Source organism: Lolium perenne, chromosome 6, assembly GCF_019359855.2.
Source record: "Lolium perenne isolate Kyuss_39 chromosome 6, Kyuss_2.0, whole genome shotgun sequence".
Taxonomy (NCBI): Eukaryota; Viridiplantae; Streptophyta; class Magnoliopsida; order Poales; family Poaceae; genus Lolium; species Lolium perenne.
Genome location: NC_067249.2, coordinates 229335230 through 229354055, shown reverse-complemented (window position 1 = coordinate 229354055; position 18826 = coordinate 229335230). Strand labels below are relative to the sequence as shown.

Here is an 18826-nt window from a genome sequence, read left to right as displayed (position 1 = left end):
TCCCACCTTCCGAGTTACGGTTGCTATTTATATTTGTTTTGAGTATCAGGCGACTGGCCCAGCAGCATGGTTCAAAGCCTTTCAGCTATTCACACTGCTATGATACGGAAAATCTATGGTATAACGGACAACTCGAGCAACCTCAAGCGACTGGAAACAGGAGTACTAGGTTGCCGCACCGCTGGACACTGAAATGCAACCATTTTCTACACCTACAATTGATAGTAGAATTTATGTTTATAAAAAAGAATGTCATTTATGCATTTCCAGGGACTAAACATATAGTACTAGTAGGACTGTAGGAGCGTAATGAGTGTTGGAATTTTGAGGTCAGGTCGCAATGGACCGAGAGATAAGTGGGAGCAATTTCCCACGCTTGTGCCTTGAACCTTGATCAGGGGCACCCAAAACCAACGGTTGGTTTCGGTAGCTGGTCCTACAGCGCCACATCGGAAGATTGAACTACAAATGCCGGGGAAGAGCAGTGCCGGACACATACTCCTCATCTACATCTATATGCTGCCTGTCCGGCCACATCCTCCTCGTCTACATCTATCTTCTGCGTTTAGGCTGGTCTGGTGCTAATATCCGTGATTAATATTATGGCATGTTAATGTTCTAATTAATTCAGTGTCTCCTATTCCCTGGTGGTTGCTGTGTTTTGGCTGAACAAATTGTAGCTCTTGGTTTCTATTAATGGAATTCGGGGGAGAAAATCCCTTTTAATTCAAAAAAAATCACTGTCTCCAGTTTTAAGTTGGTAATATTGGCATTTCCTTACGGCTAAGATAGAGCAAAGGAGGGGAATATATCAAATGTTTTTCGACGAACCGAAAATCCCCAGAGCCCCCCTTTTGCCCGAATCCTACTCCCTGCAGAATAAAATTGAAACCCTAAGTTTTGGGATCAGGACTTACCTCCCCGAGTCTGGTGGCCGCCCATAAGGACGTTCCTTAAGGAATACGACACGCGAGGGCCTCCACTTGCAAGCCCCGCGCGCCGCCGTCAGAACCACAAGACGCCGACACGTCGGTCGCCGTGGCACCCGCGCTCTCCGTCCACCGCAGCGCCGCCATGTGCTCAGTACAGTGGCCACGCTCAACGAGGCAGCGCGCTGGGATTCCCCGTTGCACGCTGCTCCGGCGAGCGAAGCCGCCGAACTAACCAGGCCGCCGCCGACCGCCGGCGCTCTCTCGCTCTCGGAGGGGAGAAATCGCAAGGGGGGACGGCTGAGTTCCATCGAACGGCTAGGGCAGCGCGGAGAGGGAGTCGGGCCTACGGGTTGTTAATGGGCTCTGTCAGCTACGGCCCATATTAGGTCGGCGCAATGCTTCTCTTCTTCTAGAAAAGCGGCCCTCGTCGTGTCGCTAGACCTAAATAAATCCCCAATTCTTCTGTTCAATTGGACGACGTCGAGGTCGAGTCGCCGAGATGGACACCAGAGCAACACCCACGGCGCTCGAGGAGTCGACTCTGCGCCTGGCCTCCATGAATCTCACAGTTGGCGGAGAGCCGCCGGCCATCAAGCCGCCGTCCACCACACCCACGACGACGACGACGGTGAGAAAGAGGACTCCCGGGAGGTGGAGGAGGATCCCACGCCTGTGGTACCATCCACCGCCCCACTTGCCGGAGACGAAAGCGATGATCGACAAGGGTAACCTGGCGACGCTTGAGAACATCGAGTTCATCAGGAACATGCGCGAGGAGGACTGCCACCTGGAGACTCCCGAGGACGTCCGCGACTTCCACGCCTTCAAGGAGAAGATGGTCCGCTCCCTCACCCTGATCGTCAACGCCACCCCCGAGACCATCTTCCTCTCCTACAAGCGGTTCAGCGACACCAAGCCCGAGCACCTCACCGCCGAGGCCATGGAGGCGCACATACTACCGCAGTTTCCCGACCGCTGCCGGCAAGCAGAGCACTTCGCGAAACTCGCTCTAGCCCACTACAACAACAGCAAGAAGTCGCGCAAGTTCAAGCTGGCCACGACTCTTCTGTCCAACTGCTTCTCCGAGTCGTCTGGGACGACATATGGGCATGTAAATTTCACTGCTGTTCTTGAGGAGAATGCCGCCGCGCAACCCACATCAGAGACCAAGACCAAGAGGCTGTTCTTCGCTGAGCTTATGCTCGTTCCGCAGCTTCTGGCGGATCCGAACGCTGAGCCGATGCGTGTGGTGCATGTGTATGTCATTGATGATAAGTACTGCTATGGTGGGTGCAAGAAGATATTCAGAAAGATTGATCACAAGATGAGGCGTGAGATGGATTATGAGCGTTGCCATGCTTGCAGTGACCTTATTAAGCATCCCGAAGGGCACCTCTTTGGTGGAGGGCATGATAGCACCAGAATGTCATACTTCTCTGCTGTGTAGAAGAATGGGAATATATATATCAAGGCAGTAAGTGGTACGGTGACTGCTGAATCATGGGCGCTTTTGCTATTTTTCATGATGAGTAGAAATTCTGAGAGGCTGTCATGGGCGCTTTTGACACAACATGTTTTCTTCGGCCTTTCTGATTTATGAGTGCTCTTTCTCTATCTATAGTACTCACTCTATTGCCTGAGATTTGTCAAACAAATTTAGTGTCTAGATACATCCAAATTTTGATAAATCACACACAACCTTCATGAAACGGAGGGGGTATTTTTCTATTTCATGTAAAATGTTCTAAATTAATTAAATTATGTTCCTGAATTATGTCAGAAATCATGTAATGACATGAAAGTTTTCAAAATGGCTTTGTGATCAAATAAATAATTTGGGGGTCCTTCATTGAATTTGAATTGTTTTATCTGAAGATTCATGTCATTGTTTTTCTTGAAACTAACCGAAACAAAAAAATAATCTAGTGGTGGCAGCCGTGGTAGTAGAGGTCCAAGTAGCGGCAGGCAATGTCTGTCAGTTTGTTCTTTCCGCACCGGTCGTAGGACTTGTCGTTGGGATCATCCTTCACGGCGCCGCTAGGTCTAGCACCGTCGGCGTCACACATGAGGTCGACCAGCTGCGAGCTAGTTTCGCCGATCAACGTCGTGATAACATCCTCGACGTTCCCCTTCCAGACAGGGTGTGGGGGGGTCATTAAGTGACTCCATCCACACCGCGTCATAGGCCGGCATCCTTCGGGGTTGTCGCTGTTAGAGACGAGCCTTTGCTTGCGGAGGTACGCGACCACACCGTCGTCGTCTTCCTCCTCCACCGCCTTCGGCTCCGGCTTCTAGCTGCGAAGTGATGCTGATTGATGCGCTTCGTGAATCATGACGCCACACGAGGGGTTGCGCCTCGCCGTTCGCTTCACAAGCTCCTCCTTCACTTCCCGCTTGATCATCATCATGGGGTAGGGGTAGGCGTGGGTGATCGACGAAATGGAGTGCGTCGGCCCCAAAGACGACGAACAGGATGAGGAAGAATGGGAAGCTGTCCCTCGGGTTGCCCTCGGGTTGGTGGAGACGCCGGTGGCGGTGACAAGGGGGCTCCTTGGCAATGCACACCATGAGTTGCTTAGTGTTGATGGAATCTTGCAGGTTAGCATGAGACATCGGATACCAAGCAAGCGAAAAGCGAGATTTACCCAGGTTCGAGGCCCTCGATGAGGTAAAACCCTTACTCCTGCTTGTATGTTCTTATTATGGGTGAAATTGATTACAATGGGGCATGGTGATCTCGCCGGGAGGCAAGGTTTCTAGGGTTTGGGGTATGCGTGGTTGTATGCGATTGTGAGGGTAGGATCCGGCAGGCCCTCTCCTGGCCTTTATATAGAAGGCCAGGTCCCGAGAGTCCTGCACGGATTCGACTATGTTACAAAAAAGATCTAATCTATCCTTTCCTTATTCGGCGTCTCCTTGCCTTGTCCATCAAGAATCCGTCTCGTTCTATCTTTCCATCGTATCAACCGACGTATTGGTGCATCATGGACCGCGTTGATTCTCATGGGCCCCTTGTTGGGCCAGACGAGGTAGGCCGGGTACCCGAAGGGTAATGCCCACATCAGTAGCCCCCGAGTGACTGGCCGAAGCAGGGCTTTGGGCAGGGACTAAAGTTGCTATCATCCGAATGTCTTGATCAGCCGAAGAATGTTGAACATTGTGCTTGATGAAGCGTTGAAGTCATTTTTTATCGAGTGTGCAACCAGAGATCCCGATGGGAGTAGCCCCCGAGTCTATGGGCGGGTGCTTGAGAGAGTGCGTAGACTCAACTTGTACTACTCAAGGAACCTGATGTTGATGTCGATGCTTTAGAATCCTTTCCATCATCCGATGCTTTTTTAATCCATCGGGTCTTCAAAGAGTATAGGCTCGAAAGAAGCCAAAGAGCTGAACGTACATAAGGGATGGAGTAATAAGTCTAGTTTTACTCGGTAAATCGAGACTATTTAACTGTCGGAGTAACGAGACTAGTTTTACTCGATAAATCGAGACTATTTAACTGCCGGAGCAAAACAATGTTACCCTACTCAGATTCTAGTCCCCGGGCTCAAATCTGGATTGTCTGAACCTTCGGATCCGTTTTTCCTTGGATACTTTTTATCGACGAGGCTTGCATCAGGTGCACGGCCAGCGCTCCCGATGGGAGTAGCCCCCGAGCATGTGGATGATTGTGAAGTAGTCATGTATAGGCTATAAGTAGCTGAGTCGAATATCGTAGATTTCTTTGAGTTTCGAGAATATTTGGGTGCTCCGTTATGGAGAAGCCGATGGTTTTGGTGATGTCATCAACGCCGTGGCAACCGCTGCGGTGCAACTGACGGGATGTGACCTAGTGGGCCTGCCCCACGTCTGTGCGGTCAGTTAGGAAATGACCAGACCTTGCGCGTTGACCGAGAAATTTCCTCGATTCTCGTGCATAGTGGAGGTAGTGGGCCACCGGTTTCTCTCCCCTTGCGACACGTACGTGTAGAGATGAATCTCCATCCATTTTTAGCGATGTGGATCTGACGAACTAAATCCAGAGTAAATTCACATTATAAAAGGGGGCTAGGGTTAATCCGCTGCATCCAGGCGATGATGTCCAGAGCCCATCAGATGTGGTTGTATACCGGCACCAAGAACGTGGCCCGAATCAATGCCGCGGATCTCTCGGGGAAGGAGCTTCTGGATGAAGTCAGGCGTCTGACGCATTTTAGTCAGGAGGACACCATTTCCTTGGAAGCCCTTCAAGAGCCATACGAGTTTCGTCATCTTCCAGACGAGGTAAACTTATTGTCTTGGCATTCCATACTCGATTCAATGTTTGTACTCGATGTTTTGTTTTGAACTTCCTTTGTATTGCCAGGCCTCCATTGTCGCAAGGTGCTATCCTCCTGCACCCGATACTGGGGAAGAACCCGAAGATGATGAATCCGCAGGAAACGTCAAGGTGGCTGATGATAGCGACGCCACCGAAGATGAAGAAGAAAAAGAAGTAGAAAAAGAAGAAGAAGAACAAACCGAATATGTCGGAGCCTTCAATGTCAAGCGCCGGAGGGCAGCTATCGATGAACTGACCGATACAGCGGAGTTGAGTCCTAGCGGACAACACGACGATGATGTTGATCGTGTTCCATTTGCTGATGCAGCTCCTGAGACATCGACTGCTCCACCACCCAAGAGGCCATCGGGTGTGTTCGCCGACGAGCACGATCTGCTGTTCGAATCGTAAGCACCTTTCTTCTCTTGTGCGCCGTTGAGTCACTTAGTAATTTTATCTACGTTGTTGATGTTGCCGAACTTGTTTGACCAATGATGAAGGGGCAGTTCATCCTCCAGCCCCGAAGAAGGCGAAGGTCAGCTCCGAGAAGACGGTGATGACGGAAGTCGAAGAGCCAGTTCTTCCCGAAGAAGTGCCCGTTGCTCCTCCACCACCAAAGAAAACACTAAGGAGGAGGAAGGAGGCTGCCTCGCCAGCTGCTCCCGCGACTTTGACTCCCGAGGGACACGTAAGTGCCGTTGCATTTTTGTTTCACTTTATGACGGTCCTTACCAGAGTAGCCCCCGAGCCTACACTTGGCTGCTTGCAGCCGAGTGTTGGCTTGAAGGACGTTCGAGTGTTTGATTGTTGTTTCGTTTCTTTGTCATAGCTTATCCAAGCCATGGTGGCCATGGTGATGGACTTCGCCGCCCAGTTCATCAACCTAGAAGCCAAGAATTTCCAGCTCCGAGAAGCCGTAAAGTCTTCAACCGAGCAGCTCGAAACGACAAAAAAGCTGGCAACCGATGCTAGCAATAAGCCGAAAACCTGAAGGAGCTGGGCCAGGTGAAGGCGAAGCTGGAGGAGGAGGAGAAGCAGAAGGCGGAGGCTCGGTCCAAAGCAGAGAAGAGGGAGGATAAACTCCGCAAATCCATCGAGACTCTGCTGGGTAAGGCAATTTGACACCTTAATCCCTCCTTCCTCTTTTGTGTTGCTTTAACTTATTGCGTGTGTCTTCATCTTGTTAGGTGCTGCCGATACTCCCATCGACTGCACAAGCAAACATCGGGTGGACTCCATGTTTGACACCATCTCCTTCGCCGTGGACTCCAGCGAATAGATTTATGCGTTGTTGCAGAAGTCCAATGCAGCTTTGTCGAGGTTGTTCGCCCTGGTGTTCCCAGAGCTGGATCAAGAGAAGAGCTTGGGGGAGCTGGTGGACGCGTTCTTCGTCGACACCGATGGCACAATCGAGGTATTGAAGCGCACTTTGCGTCTCTATGGAGCGCTTGATGTCTACGCACGCTTCTATTCCTGTAGACAGTGTTGGGCCTCCAAGAGCAGAGGTTTGTAGAACAGCAGCAAGTTTCCCTTAAGTGAATCACCCAAGGTTTATCGAACTCGGGGAGGTAGAGGTCAAAGATATCCCTCCCAAGAAACCCTGCAATTAAGATACAAGAAGCCTCTTGTGTCCCCAACACACCTAATACACTTGTCAGATGTATAGGTGCACTAGTTCGGCGAAGAGATAGTGAAATACAAGTAATATGGATGATTATAAGTAGTAATTGCAATCTGAAATAAAAATGGCAGCAAGCGAACATGTAGCAGAACTTGTTGGAAACGGTGTTTCAATGCTTAGAAACAAGGCATAGGGATCATACTTTCACTAGTGGACACTCTCAACAATGATCACATAATTGAATAAATAAATACTACTCTCAAACACTCTCTTGTTGGATAACAAACACCATTCATTGTGTAGGGCTGCAAAAACACACCTCAAGCCGGAGTAAACAAGCTCCACAACTTCATAAAGGAATCACACACGATGCGCACACTGTCACCATCACACCGTGGAGAGTGACTCCGGAGTTCATATTAAAATAACCTCTAGAGTGCATAATAGACAAGAGCAACATCTACATATTCAACTAGAAAACTTCATTTGTGCTACTCTGAATTACTCTCCTATTGGAATCACTAATCATCACGTAGTGGCTACGAAAGCTCAACTCAAAGTTCATCAAGTACTTGACAAACACCACTCATAGGGATATCCTCATCAAATCATAATCCAAGATAATACCGTTGCAATTTAGACCGAGTACTAACATAGCATACACACTGTCAACAATAGCTATGAAAGGGGGAATAGATTACATCAATACTATCATAGTAATAGTTAACTTCATAATCCACAAGAGATTACAATCATAGCCTACGCGAAGTACTACATGATGCACACACTGTCCTCTTTACATCATGGAGGAGGAATAGACTACTTTAATAACATCACTAGAGTAGCACATAGATTAATAGTGATACAAAGCTCATGATCACATAAAGATCACACCATGGGAGAGAGAGATGAACCACATAGCTACCGGTAGAGCCCTCAGCCTCGGGGGAGAACTACTCCCTCCTTATCATGGGAGACAGCAACGGCGATGAAGATGGCGATGGAGTCGATGGAGATGGATTCCGGGGGCACTTCCCCGTCCCGGCGGCGTGCCGGAACAGAGATTCTGTCCCCCGAAACTTGTCGTCGATGGCGGCGGCGCTGCGGAACTCTTCTGGTATTTTGGCTCTCGGTACTAGGGTTTTCGCGACGGAAGGATTATATAGGCGAAGGGGCAGAGTCGGGGGACGCTCGAGGGGCCCACCCCATAAGGCGGCGCGGCCAGGGGTGGGGTCGCACCCCCCTATGGTGTGGCCGCCTCGTCGCCCCTCTTCGTCTCCTCTTCGGTGTTCAGGAAGGCTCCGTGGAAAATAAGACCATGGGATTTTGTTTCGTCCAATTCCGAGAATATTTCCTGTGTAGGATTTCTGAAACCAAAAATAGCGGAAAACAGGAACTGGCGCTTCGGCATCTTGTTAATAGGTTAGTTCCGGAAAATGCATAAAAATGATATAAAGTATGAATAAAACATGTAGGTATTGTCATAAAACTAGCATGGAACATAAGAAATTATAGATACGTTTGAGACGTATCAACGCTCCTTGCGTTCCAACTTTAGATGGGGTATGTCTTCGAAGCCAATATTGAGATGCTGATGAAGGCGCTGCCGAAAAGTAAAGACGGACTGCTGTCGACCTAAGCGTCTTCAGCAAATCGGTTCGCAAGTGCTCGCGCCAACTGCTTGAATTGGTGGTAACAAACAAGAGGCAAGGAGCTGCCGGGACTGCCCCAAGTGCCTCCACACAAATCCAAGCGCCTTAATTTTGTTGTCTTTGTCTGTAACCGATACCTTTAAGTAGCTTTATTAGCTTATTTTGTAATGAACCATGTTGGCAATGTTGCCAACACTTACTTTTGTGAATGAAATACCACTTCGTTGGCGCTCCCGATGGGAGGTTTAAATCCATGAGTTTGTTTTTTTATTTTCTGAATACGCGCACTCGATGCCTTATTGCAGGTGACGCCAGTTACTCCATATGCAGAAAGTTCTTCGGGTCCCTCAGCTGGCAATGAATCCGGGCTTGTGCAGCTGTTGCGAAGAAGAATATCTCGGATGGAGAAGGACCTGGTGGCGGTGGTGAAGAAAAAGGGAGAACTAGCCATTGAAGCCGAACAATCTGCGTAGAACGAGCTGCAGAAGGCCACCGAAAGCTTGAACTGTAAGTAGCCGACGTTTGATGTGTTTGAATCTTCAAGTGCTTGTTCCTTGTGACTTAATCTTTGTTTTTTAGACAGTCATTGCTCTGAATATTGGAAAAGAACAAACACGTGCACGACAAGGTCAATGCTTTGGCAGACCTATCGCAGCCGCCCAGCGTGTTCTCGACCAATAGATCAAAAGTTGTTGTTGTCGCAAAGTTTCAAGATCGGGTGGAGCAGGTGCATGGATTCTTCGATAAGTGTCGTGCATCCTTGGCCATGGTGTGGGGAACCATGTTTCCGCTTGACCCAGCTCCTCCAACGCTGCTTCCTATGATGGTGAAATTCAGGAATGCTGTCAATGTTCGGACTCTAGTGCAGAATCAGCTGCTAGCCGGAGCCGAAGTCGCGTTTGCCTTTGTACAAGCCCGCTATCCATTGCTTGATTTGGAGCTGATTGCCAAGGCAGATGCTGACTTGCGCCCGTATTATACCCTGTTGTCAGACGCCGTGCTTCGATTGTAATCGACAGGTTGGAGGTAGGCACTGAGGGAAGACCTTTAGGATCGAGCCAATCGAAGAGCAGGAAGGTCCAATTAGTGTAAGATGTGAAAAGCATCGACTGATTGTACAAATGATGTGATATTTGTATGTAATTGATAGAATATCTCGTCTGCCACGGACCCCGAGTGTTCGGGTGCCCTGTATATTATGAAGATCTCAAAGCAACTTTTATCGTGTGCATGATATAATATTGCTGAGCTAACTCTTTGTATTTGAGATTTATCGATGGCGATGCCCGTGAAAATGAGCGAGCCGCATTGTCGATTGAACCACGGTAAAACTTATCGTGTGAACGATGTGTTATACAGATCCATTTTTTGTATAAGTGTTCAATGTTTACGGTAGCCCCCGAGTAATCGGGTGAGCCACAGGCTCGACAAACTCGTGGCCCAAGTATCGTGAAGACTACGTTTTGGTGCAGAGCCGCTTATTTTGTTTATATAGCGTTGGCACCAACTTGTGATTGATCAGGCGTGTTGCAAGCTCGACGGACTCGTCGGCGCCAGCCCCCGAGTTTTAGGGTTAGCCACGTGCTCGATGGACTCGTAACTCAAGTATCGTGAAAACGATGTTTTTAGCGCGAGCCATTGATTTGTTTAATTTTCGTTGGTGGCAGCCCCGAGTATTCGGGTGTGCTACGACGGACTCGTTTGCAGCTTTATCGTGAAAGCGATGTATCGTGTAGAGCCGTTTTTTTGGTTGCATCGGCGGCACCCCCCGAGTGATCGGGTGCACTGCTGGCTCGACGGACTCGTGATGCTTTTATCGTGAGTATGATGTCTCGCACGGAGCTTTATGTTTTGTATAAAAACTTAACGGTTGGAGCCCCCGAGTATTCGGGTGTGCTTATTTGATTGATTGTTTAGACGGCTTCGTTGTATACGATGTGTTTTCCATTTTCTTACCGAAGAATTTCCAGGAGCCCCCGAGTAACTTTGGTTGTGTCCTGCTGAGTAGAGCAATACTTGTATGGACGAACTTGGACTTTATTGATAAACTAAAATTGATGTACATATTGTCTTGCTATGGCTAAGAAGCCTTATTTTAACAAAGTAAAATAAAAATCCTAAAAAACATAGAATCATCGCAGCTGAACATTCCATGTGTTGCTCTCCTCCAATCATGTTGTAGTGTTCCTGATGCGGTATGCGCCCCGTGTGATGACTTCAGTGACGATGTAAGGTCCTTCCCATGGAGACTCTAGCTTCAGGTGGCCTTTTTCATTTAGCCGCATAACTAGATCACCTGTGTTGAAGCTTCGGGTGCGTGCCCTTCAGCTGTGATAGTTGTGTATCGCTTGTTGGTACACGGTTGTTCTGGCAAGAGCGATGTTGCAAGCGTCATCGGCTAGATCTACAATGTATTGGAGTGCTTGTATAGATGTTCCCTTGTTATATGCGACTCGAGGTCCTTCGAATCGAACATCGGCAGGCAGAACAGTTTCGGCTCCCTGCACCTGGAAAACAAGGGGTGTATCGTGTTGATCTATTTGGGGTGGTGCGCAGGCTCAATAGTACCAATGGTAACTCCTCTACCCACGCACCAGCTGTCATGGGCATACCCTTCGGGCACCCATTATTAGTATATCTGGCTCGGCTGCTCAATATGGAGAAGGCCCAGCAACGCCAACCCGAAGAAGTATTCTACTAGGACTTCTGTAAAACCCTAGGCTGGTTGCATATATGAAGCCAGCCAGGGTACCCGATAGGGGGACAGATAGACATCATAGCTCCGCCTACGGCGGCACCCTGTAAACATACTTGTGATCATATACTAGATTGCTAGCAGCACGTAGGGATCCTCCACCGAGGGGACCTGAAGCTGGGTACGTCGTGTGCCTAATCTCGCTCCCGGAATCTCCATCGTCGCTCTCTTCCGAAACACAAGTCTACAATACGTAGGCATTGGTGAGGTGATCTCTCGTCAATTGGCATCGTCTGTGGGAAATCGCGACGACTGGATTTCGTTATCCGGGCGGGATCCGTCGAGTTCATCGTCAGCATTCTCAATGAAATTGAAGACAATAAGAAATAATAGGATCAATGGCGTGGCTAGACGCTTGGCTGCGCGAAGTCGCCACTGCATATTCGTCTGTCAATCTATGCGAGACCCTTTAAACTTCGGCATAAATCTTTCCGGAGATCGGGTGTGTTTCGAAAAAGGTCTGAGAGCGGCGACCTGCTGTAATCGATCGTTAATCAATGCAGCAGCAAGCATCGCTGTCGTGGTATCGTCACGGCATATGCCATAGGGTGGCTAACGAAGGTGGTTCCTAAGAGATCTCAAGGCGGTATCCGGATGCGGGTATGGGGACGAGCGACACGGCGACGTACCCAGGTTCGAGGCCCTCCAATGGAGGTAACACCTCTACTCCTGCTAGAGTGTATATGATGATCACACAATACAAGGTTGCTCCTTGAGCTGTGTCCGGCTGCTCCTGGGAGGCTAAGGAAGACAAGAGTCTCTCTCTCAGGGCAGCGCTAAGGGTGGAAATGAAGTGAGAATGATCGATCCCCTGCACGAGAGGGGGTAGTGCGGCTTATATAGGCACCGGCACTTTACATATAAGACCCTATAGTCTACTGGCCGGCTTGGCCGGCTCCGTCTTCCGCTCCTTCCCGAGGTAATGACGTTAGGAGCCGTTGAGGCCTCATGGCCTGTCCCATCCGGCTGCCAAGGTCAGCGGTATGGAGAGGAGGTGTCCCTGTCGCCATCAGCCACTGTAGCCAGTACGGATCGACGTAGACCATGATGGCCTGTCCGGCGCGTGGCACTATTGTTCCACAGTGCTCCGCGCTTTACGGAGGATGAAGTCAGCGTGGACTTTGGGAACCCGGACCACCAACCCGGTTCCTTCTAGTGCAAGACTAGCCAGCCTCGAGTCGGTCTGAGGTACAAACCCCCAGTCGGATATGGCTTGTAGAAGCCGGCCCAGCTACAGCATTGGCGGCCGTAGCTAAGCCGACTAGGACCTAGAGCCAGCCGGCTTCCGGACCAGTCGGCCACGGCGCCAGCCGGCTGCTCCTCAGCCGGCCTTTGCCGTGAGCCGGCCAGTGGCCAGCCAGCTGCTCCGCGTCCATTGCCCTACCCGGGGTCTTCCCCCCAACAATCGCAGAAGAGGACATGATATGACTAAGGATCCGACAAAAACAGCCGTGGCTGACACAGTATAGAGAGCAGCGCAACTATAATCAAGCAAACTTTGCCCAGCTCGCGCATGATTACACCAACTTAAGAAGTATCGCTACCTCTACTTCGTTCCATACAAGAACCATCAGCTTCCTCACCCGCGCGGACGTGTTCAGCATCATCATGGCAATCAACTTTTCATCCGATCTATGTTGACCGTCAGATCACATCTGGCTAGTTCGTCGGGTTCAAACGCGTGCAGTCTTCATCAACCATCCAATACAGACCAGGCGGTTCACTACTGTACAACGATTGAACGATTACGTGAGGAACAAAGCAAAAATCATAGTAGATGGAATATCTTTGAACAGTTGAGATACGAGGAATTGTCTTCGATTCGTTCACTGGTGCTACTCATGTTACTATGGTAGATGTTGAATCTATGGCCGACCGGTAGTGGTCAGTTCGCTGCCTCCTGGCACGAGATAATAGTATTTGTATGCATCCGACAAGGCGCCGTTGAACTCTACGCCGTCATTGAATCCGAGGGAACCAGCATCGTCATTCACCACTAAGGCTTTTTCGTCGACATCTTCTATCGGCTAACTCAGCCGGCGGGAATTGACCTCAACGTCTAACTACTGCGTCGACTACTTTCGGCTATGCACCACCTGACTTTACCGTCGCAACTCCATCGGCCTCATCGTCTGTGAATTTATTTTCTTTGGCTCTGGATATATTTTCCCCGGTCCAGTGGATTAATTTTCTTCGGCTCAGTGGATTTATCTTCTTCGGTTTACTGGATTTGTCTTCTTCGACCGGTGCACTTCCATCAAATTTATTTTATTGTGATTCATCTATATGGATATTATTGGTTTACTCTTATATAATACTACCCGACGCATTTCTGGGTCAGTCAATTTATCATCTATGATTATTACTGGATTTACTTTCTTCGGGTCAATGGATTCATCCTCTATGATATCAGCGGATTCATCTTCAAAATATGCTTCATGGTTAATGGCGTAATCTTCATCTTGGATTCATCTCCAGTGCTTCATATTTAATGACATAATATTCAATGGTTTAATCTTCAAACGACTTCATCTCTAATGGCGTAATTTTTTAGTTGATTCATATTATATTATTGTCAATGGCTTCACCTTATATGACGTCGCGACTCCGTAAACTTCTTCCGACATCATGGCTAAATACTAGGGGGCTCGACAACGACTTCGCCCCAAGTCACAACTACGACACGACGTCTAAGCAACAATTATGACATCACCCCAGCAGCGCTCGGGGGCTTGGCTATTTCTCCATCAACGATTGGGCGGAATCCACTTTCGTTAGTTTGTGGTTTCTACTTCAGCTCAATTTTTTGTCTGCACTTGAAGATTTCATAGACTCCGTCGTACCCAATAAGCTAAGTGTTCTTTTTAAATTACACACAATTGATTATTATTTACTTTCGTCGCACCCAACACTTCGGGGCTGCGCTATACAAATTTACTTTACATCTCAGGTCGACAAAAGAAGAACTACGCCTAAGAAAATCTACACCAAACGATGAAATTGTCTTCAAGGATGAACCCATATTCTTTAGGGATGAACCCAACGAAATCTTCTTCAGGGAGAAACCCGACGAAATCTTCTTCAAGGAGGAACCCGGCAAAATTCTCTTCAAGGAGGAACCCGACGAAATTGTCTTCAAGAGAGAACCCGACAAAAAATTTTCAAGGAAGGACCCGAAGAAATTATCCTCAAGGAGGAACCCGAAGAATTATCCTCAAGGAGGACCCGAAGAAATTATCCTCAAGGAGAACCCGAAGAAATTTTCCTCAAGGAGGAACTCGACAAAATTTTCATCAAGAAGGAACCCAAAAAAAAGGGGGTGGAAAAATCTTCGGGTTCATTGACTCGTCATTTATTCCGATCAAGAGCATCGACGATGTACCTGATGACAATATAGAAGAACCCAATATATCGACGATGTATGCCGCGAAAAATATAAAAGAGCCCAAAAAATGTGTCATTACATCAGCCAAACAAGGTGCTAGACAACATATTCTCGGAGCGCGTCCGCCGCGGTAGAAACCCCGAATGCTGTGACTCATAAAAAGGTCACGAAGGTAAGACCCCAGGATCCGTCCTGTGTAGCGTGACATCGCACCCGAATGCGCTTTGCCACTTTATCCACATCAACAGATGTGAAGAAAAATCCCGACGGACACGCTGTGGACCCGATAGATTTGCTGGAATTCAGTTTCGGTAAGTCCTAAAGCGGCACGTTCTGAATTACGCCAGTATCCCGAATTCATGTCCGGGGACGCGAGTTTGAAGTAGGTTTATCTAGATTTTCCACTAGAGTAATTAACTGGTACCTGATCCGTCAGATGAACTAGCCGCATTTACCAATATCCTTGTGCAATATATTTGACGAAGAAAATATAGTGTCTCTTTGGTCTCGAAGAATTTGAAAAGAGGAAAAGCACGGAAATTTCATTCGATTCTATAAATATATAAAGTTTTGTGGACTCAACTCGACTCTGCGACTCGAGTAGAGCCTACTCCCATCGAGAGCGCTGGATTTCATTAAGTCCTCCAACAGGAGTCGATAAAAAGAGGGGTTGCGCCCAGAAATATAGTCAAGTTCTTCATTGAGCAGTACAACTTTAGTTTATGCCCAAGTGCAAGCACTTGCCCATAGACTTGGGGGCAACTCCCATCGGGAGCGCTGGTCGCGCACCCGATAGAAAAATAATTTCTAGAATCATCGACATCATCTACGACATTGACCTGATGTATTTCCGGATCAATGGCCTCGCCTTGTATTTCTTCGACTTCGGAGATGATTACGATTGGAGTCTCTACGCAAGTCTTTGACTTCCGTAGACACTCGGGGCTACTGTCATGGGCATACCCTTCGGTTACCCATTATTAGTATACCTGGCTCGGCCCAATATGGAGAAGGCCCAACAAGGCAACCCGAAGAAGTATTCTACTAGGACTCATGTAAAACCCTAGGCTGGTTGCATATATAAAGCCATCCAGGGCACCCGATAGGTGGACAGATGGACAACATAGCTCCGCCTATGGCGGCACCCTATAAACATACTTGTGATCATATACTAGATTTCTTGTAGCATGTAGGGATCCTCCACCGAGGGGACCTGAAGCTGGGTACGTCGTGTGCCTAATCTCGCTCCCGGAATCTCCATCGTCGCTCTCTTCCGAAACCCAAGTCTACAACACGTAGGTATTGGCGAGGTGATCCCTCGCCACCAGCTGCCTTTGTGAGGCGCTTCTCTATCCCATCGCAAATTAGACCGTTTATCTTCTCCACCTGACCGTTGGTTTGAGGGTGTGAGACCGAGGGGAAGCTGAGCTTGATGCCGAGTCCTTCGCAGAATTTATGGAACTCGTCGGAAGCGAAGTTGCTTCCGTTGTCAGTGATGATGTTGTGCGGTACACTGAAGCGGCAAGTGATGCCGTTGAAGAACTTGATGGATGTGGAAGCCGTTTGATTGGTGACTGGTATAGCTTCTATCCACTTGGTGAGCTTGTCGACTGCGACCAACATATAAGTATGAACTCCTGGCCAAGATTTTGGCAGCGGCCCAACTTGAGATCAAGTCCCCACTATGCGAAAGGCCACGCCAAAGGTATTGTCATCAGGTCCGTGGCTGGAGCGTGAGGTTTCGGCGCGAAGCGCTAACAAGGATCGCACTTCCGGACCAGATCCCTGGCGTCCTGAGCTGCTGTTGGCCAGTAGAATCCTGCTCTGAAGGCTTTGGCGACAAGTGCTCAGCTGCTCACGTGGTGGCCACAAGTACTTTCATTTCATGTATGATGTATCTCCCACAGCAGAGCTTCTCCATCTTCGAGTGCCACCGCTAGAATATGTCTTATATAATTCGTTTGTAGAGCTCGCCTGCTACCACCATATATGCTTTGGATTGGCGGACGATGCGTCGTGCCTCTGCTGGGTCTTCGTGTAGTTCCTGCCGCAACAAATATGCTAGGAAAGGATGATTCCAAACCGGCTCGAGGAGCAGAACCTGCTAGCTTGGGCCGATCATGATGTTTTCGCCGGCTGCTTTGGGCGCAGCCCCCCGAGTCGGTAGTCAACTGTGGGGGGGGGGGGGGGGGTGCGAGAGTTTTCACATTGATGGACCGCTGATTGATTACTTCATCCAGAATTTAAGAATACATGGAGCCGATGTTTGCCAAAGTATCGGCTTCCTCGTTGCTAGCCCTGCCGATGTGCTTCAGCTCGCAACCTTCAAATTTACCTTCCATCAGGTGATACATCTCTCGGTAGGCAACCATGTTGTCGCTGACCGCATCGCACGGATTCATTGACTGCTGCACGACGAGGCTCAAGTCCCCGTAGATCTCCAGGCGTGTAGCACCGCAAGCTTTTGCCATGCACATGCCATGCAATAGGGCTTCATATTTGGCTTCATTATTTGTCTGCAGCGGGAAGTTCATCCGCAACATGTATTTCATCTTTTTGCATTGAGGTTATATGAGGACGACACCAACGTAGGCGCCCATGTTGCGCTTCCAGCCGTCAAAGTACATGGTCCAGGAGCCCGATGTATTAGGAGCGGCCGACGTTTGCGATTGAATTCAGTCGACAAAGAAATCAGGAAGCACCTCCAACTTGATGGCGGTTCGATTGACGTATGAGATGTCGTGTGGAGCCAACTCGATGGCCCACTGGGATACTCGACCCGTAGCATCTGGGTTGGTGAGTATGTTCTTCAGCGGTGCTTCGGTGACGATGATGATCGGGTGCTCCGCGAAGTAGTGCCACAACTTACGTGTTGTCATTCATACGACGTATGCCAGCTTCTGATGATGCGGGTACATCTGCTTGGCTAGAGTTAGCACTTCGTTGATGTAGTAGACATGAAGCTGGGCACCATGAATCTTCCCTGCTTCTTCGTGTTCAACAACGAGCACAGTACTGACCACCTGACTTGTTGCAGCGATGTAGAGTAGCATCGACTCCCTATTGTGAGCGGTGACGAGGACTGGGGAAGTCGATAGAAGTTTCTTGAGATTGTCGAAAGCTTCCTGAGCAGCGCCGCTCGAATTTTCCGATTTCTTCATCAGGTGGTAGAAGGACAGCACCATTTCTGCTAGCTTGGGGATGAATCTGTTGAGAGCTGCCACCCGACCCGCCAATTGTTGCATCTGCTGTAGGTTTCTTGGTGGCTCCATGTTAAGGACGGCCTTGATCTTGAGGGGGTTGGCTTCGATTCCTCAGGCGGATATGTAGTACCCGAGTACTTGGCCTCCAGGGACCCCGAAGAAGCACTTCTATGGGTTCAACTTGATCTTGTAGAGGTCGAGGTTGTCGAACGTTTCCTGAAGTTTGTCGATGAGCATGGCGACGTCCCTAGTCTTGACAATGATGTCATCGATGTAATTAAACCTCGATGTTCTTGCCGATTGATAACCCACAAGTATAGGGGATCGCAACAGTCTTCGAGGGAAGTAAAACCCAAATTTATTGTTTCGACACAAGGGGAGGTAAAGAATACTTATAAGCCTTAACAACTGAGTTGTCAATTCAGCTGCACCTGGAAAAGCACTAGTAATAGGGGTGATGTGAAAGCAGCAGTAATATGAGAGCAATGGTAACAGTAACACAGCAGCAATGGCAGTAACACAGAGGCAATGGCACCAGAAAATAGTTGATACTACTCCCAATGTCATATAGGAACGAGTATATGATGATGAGAGATGGACCGGGGTTCCCAGCTATCTACACTAGTGGTAACTCTCCAATAACAAGTGACAAGTGTTGGGTGAACAAATTACAGTCGGGCAATTGATAGGATTGAAATAGCATTAAGACAGAACATCAAGATTATTAATCATGTAGGCATGTTTTCCATATATAGTCATACGTGCTCACAATGAGAAACTTGCATAACATCTTTTGTCCTACCAGCCGGTGGCAGCCGGGCCTCAAGGGAATCTACTGGTAATTAAGGTACTCCTTTTAATAGAGCACCGGAGCAAAGCATTAACACTTGGTGAAATCATGTGATCTCATATCTAAGCCATCCCCTCCAGTTATCCCAGTTGTTGTCACTCTGGGGCCTCGGGTTCCGGACATAGACA

At 48.7% G+C, this 18826-nt stretch overlaps 1 protein-coding gene across 1 annotated transcript; it reads left to right on the top strand.

Moving 5' to 3' along the window:
* Nucleotides 1–1397: 1397 nt before the first annotated feature.
* On the top strand, nt 1398–2587 carry LOC139832912 (uncharacterized). The gene has a single exon (XM_071822905.1). It carries the CDS (start codon nt 1432–1434, stop codon nt 2377–2379), a length of 948 nt encoding a protein of 315 aa, XP_071679006.1. The 5' UTR covers nt 1398–1431; the 3' UTR covers nt 2380–2587.
* The last annotated feature ends 16239 nt before the right edge of the window (nt 2588–18826 follow it).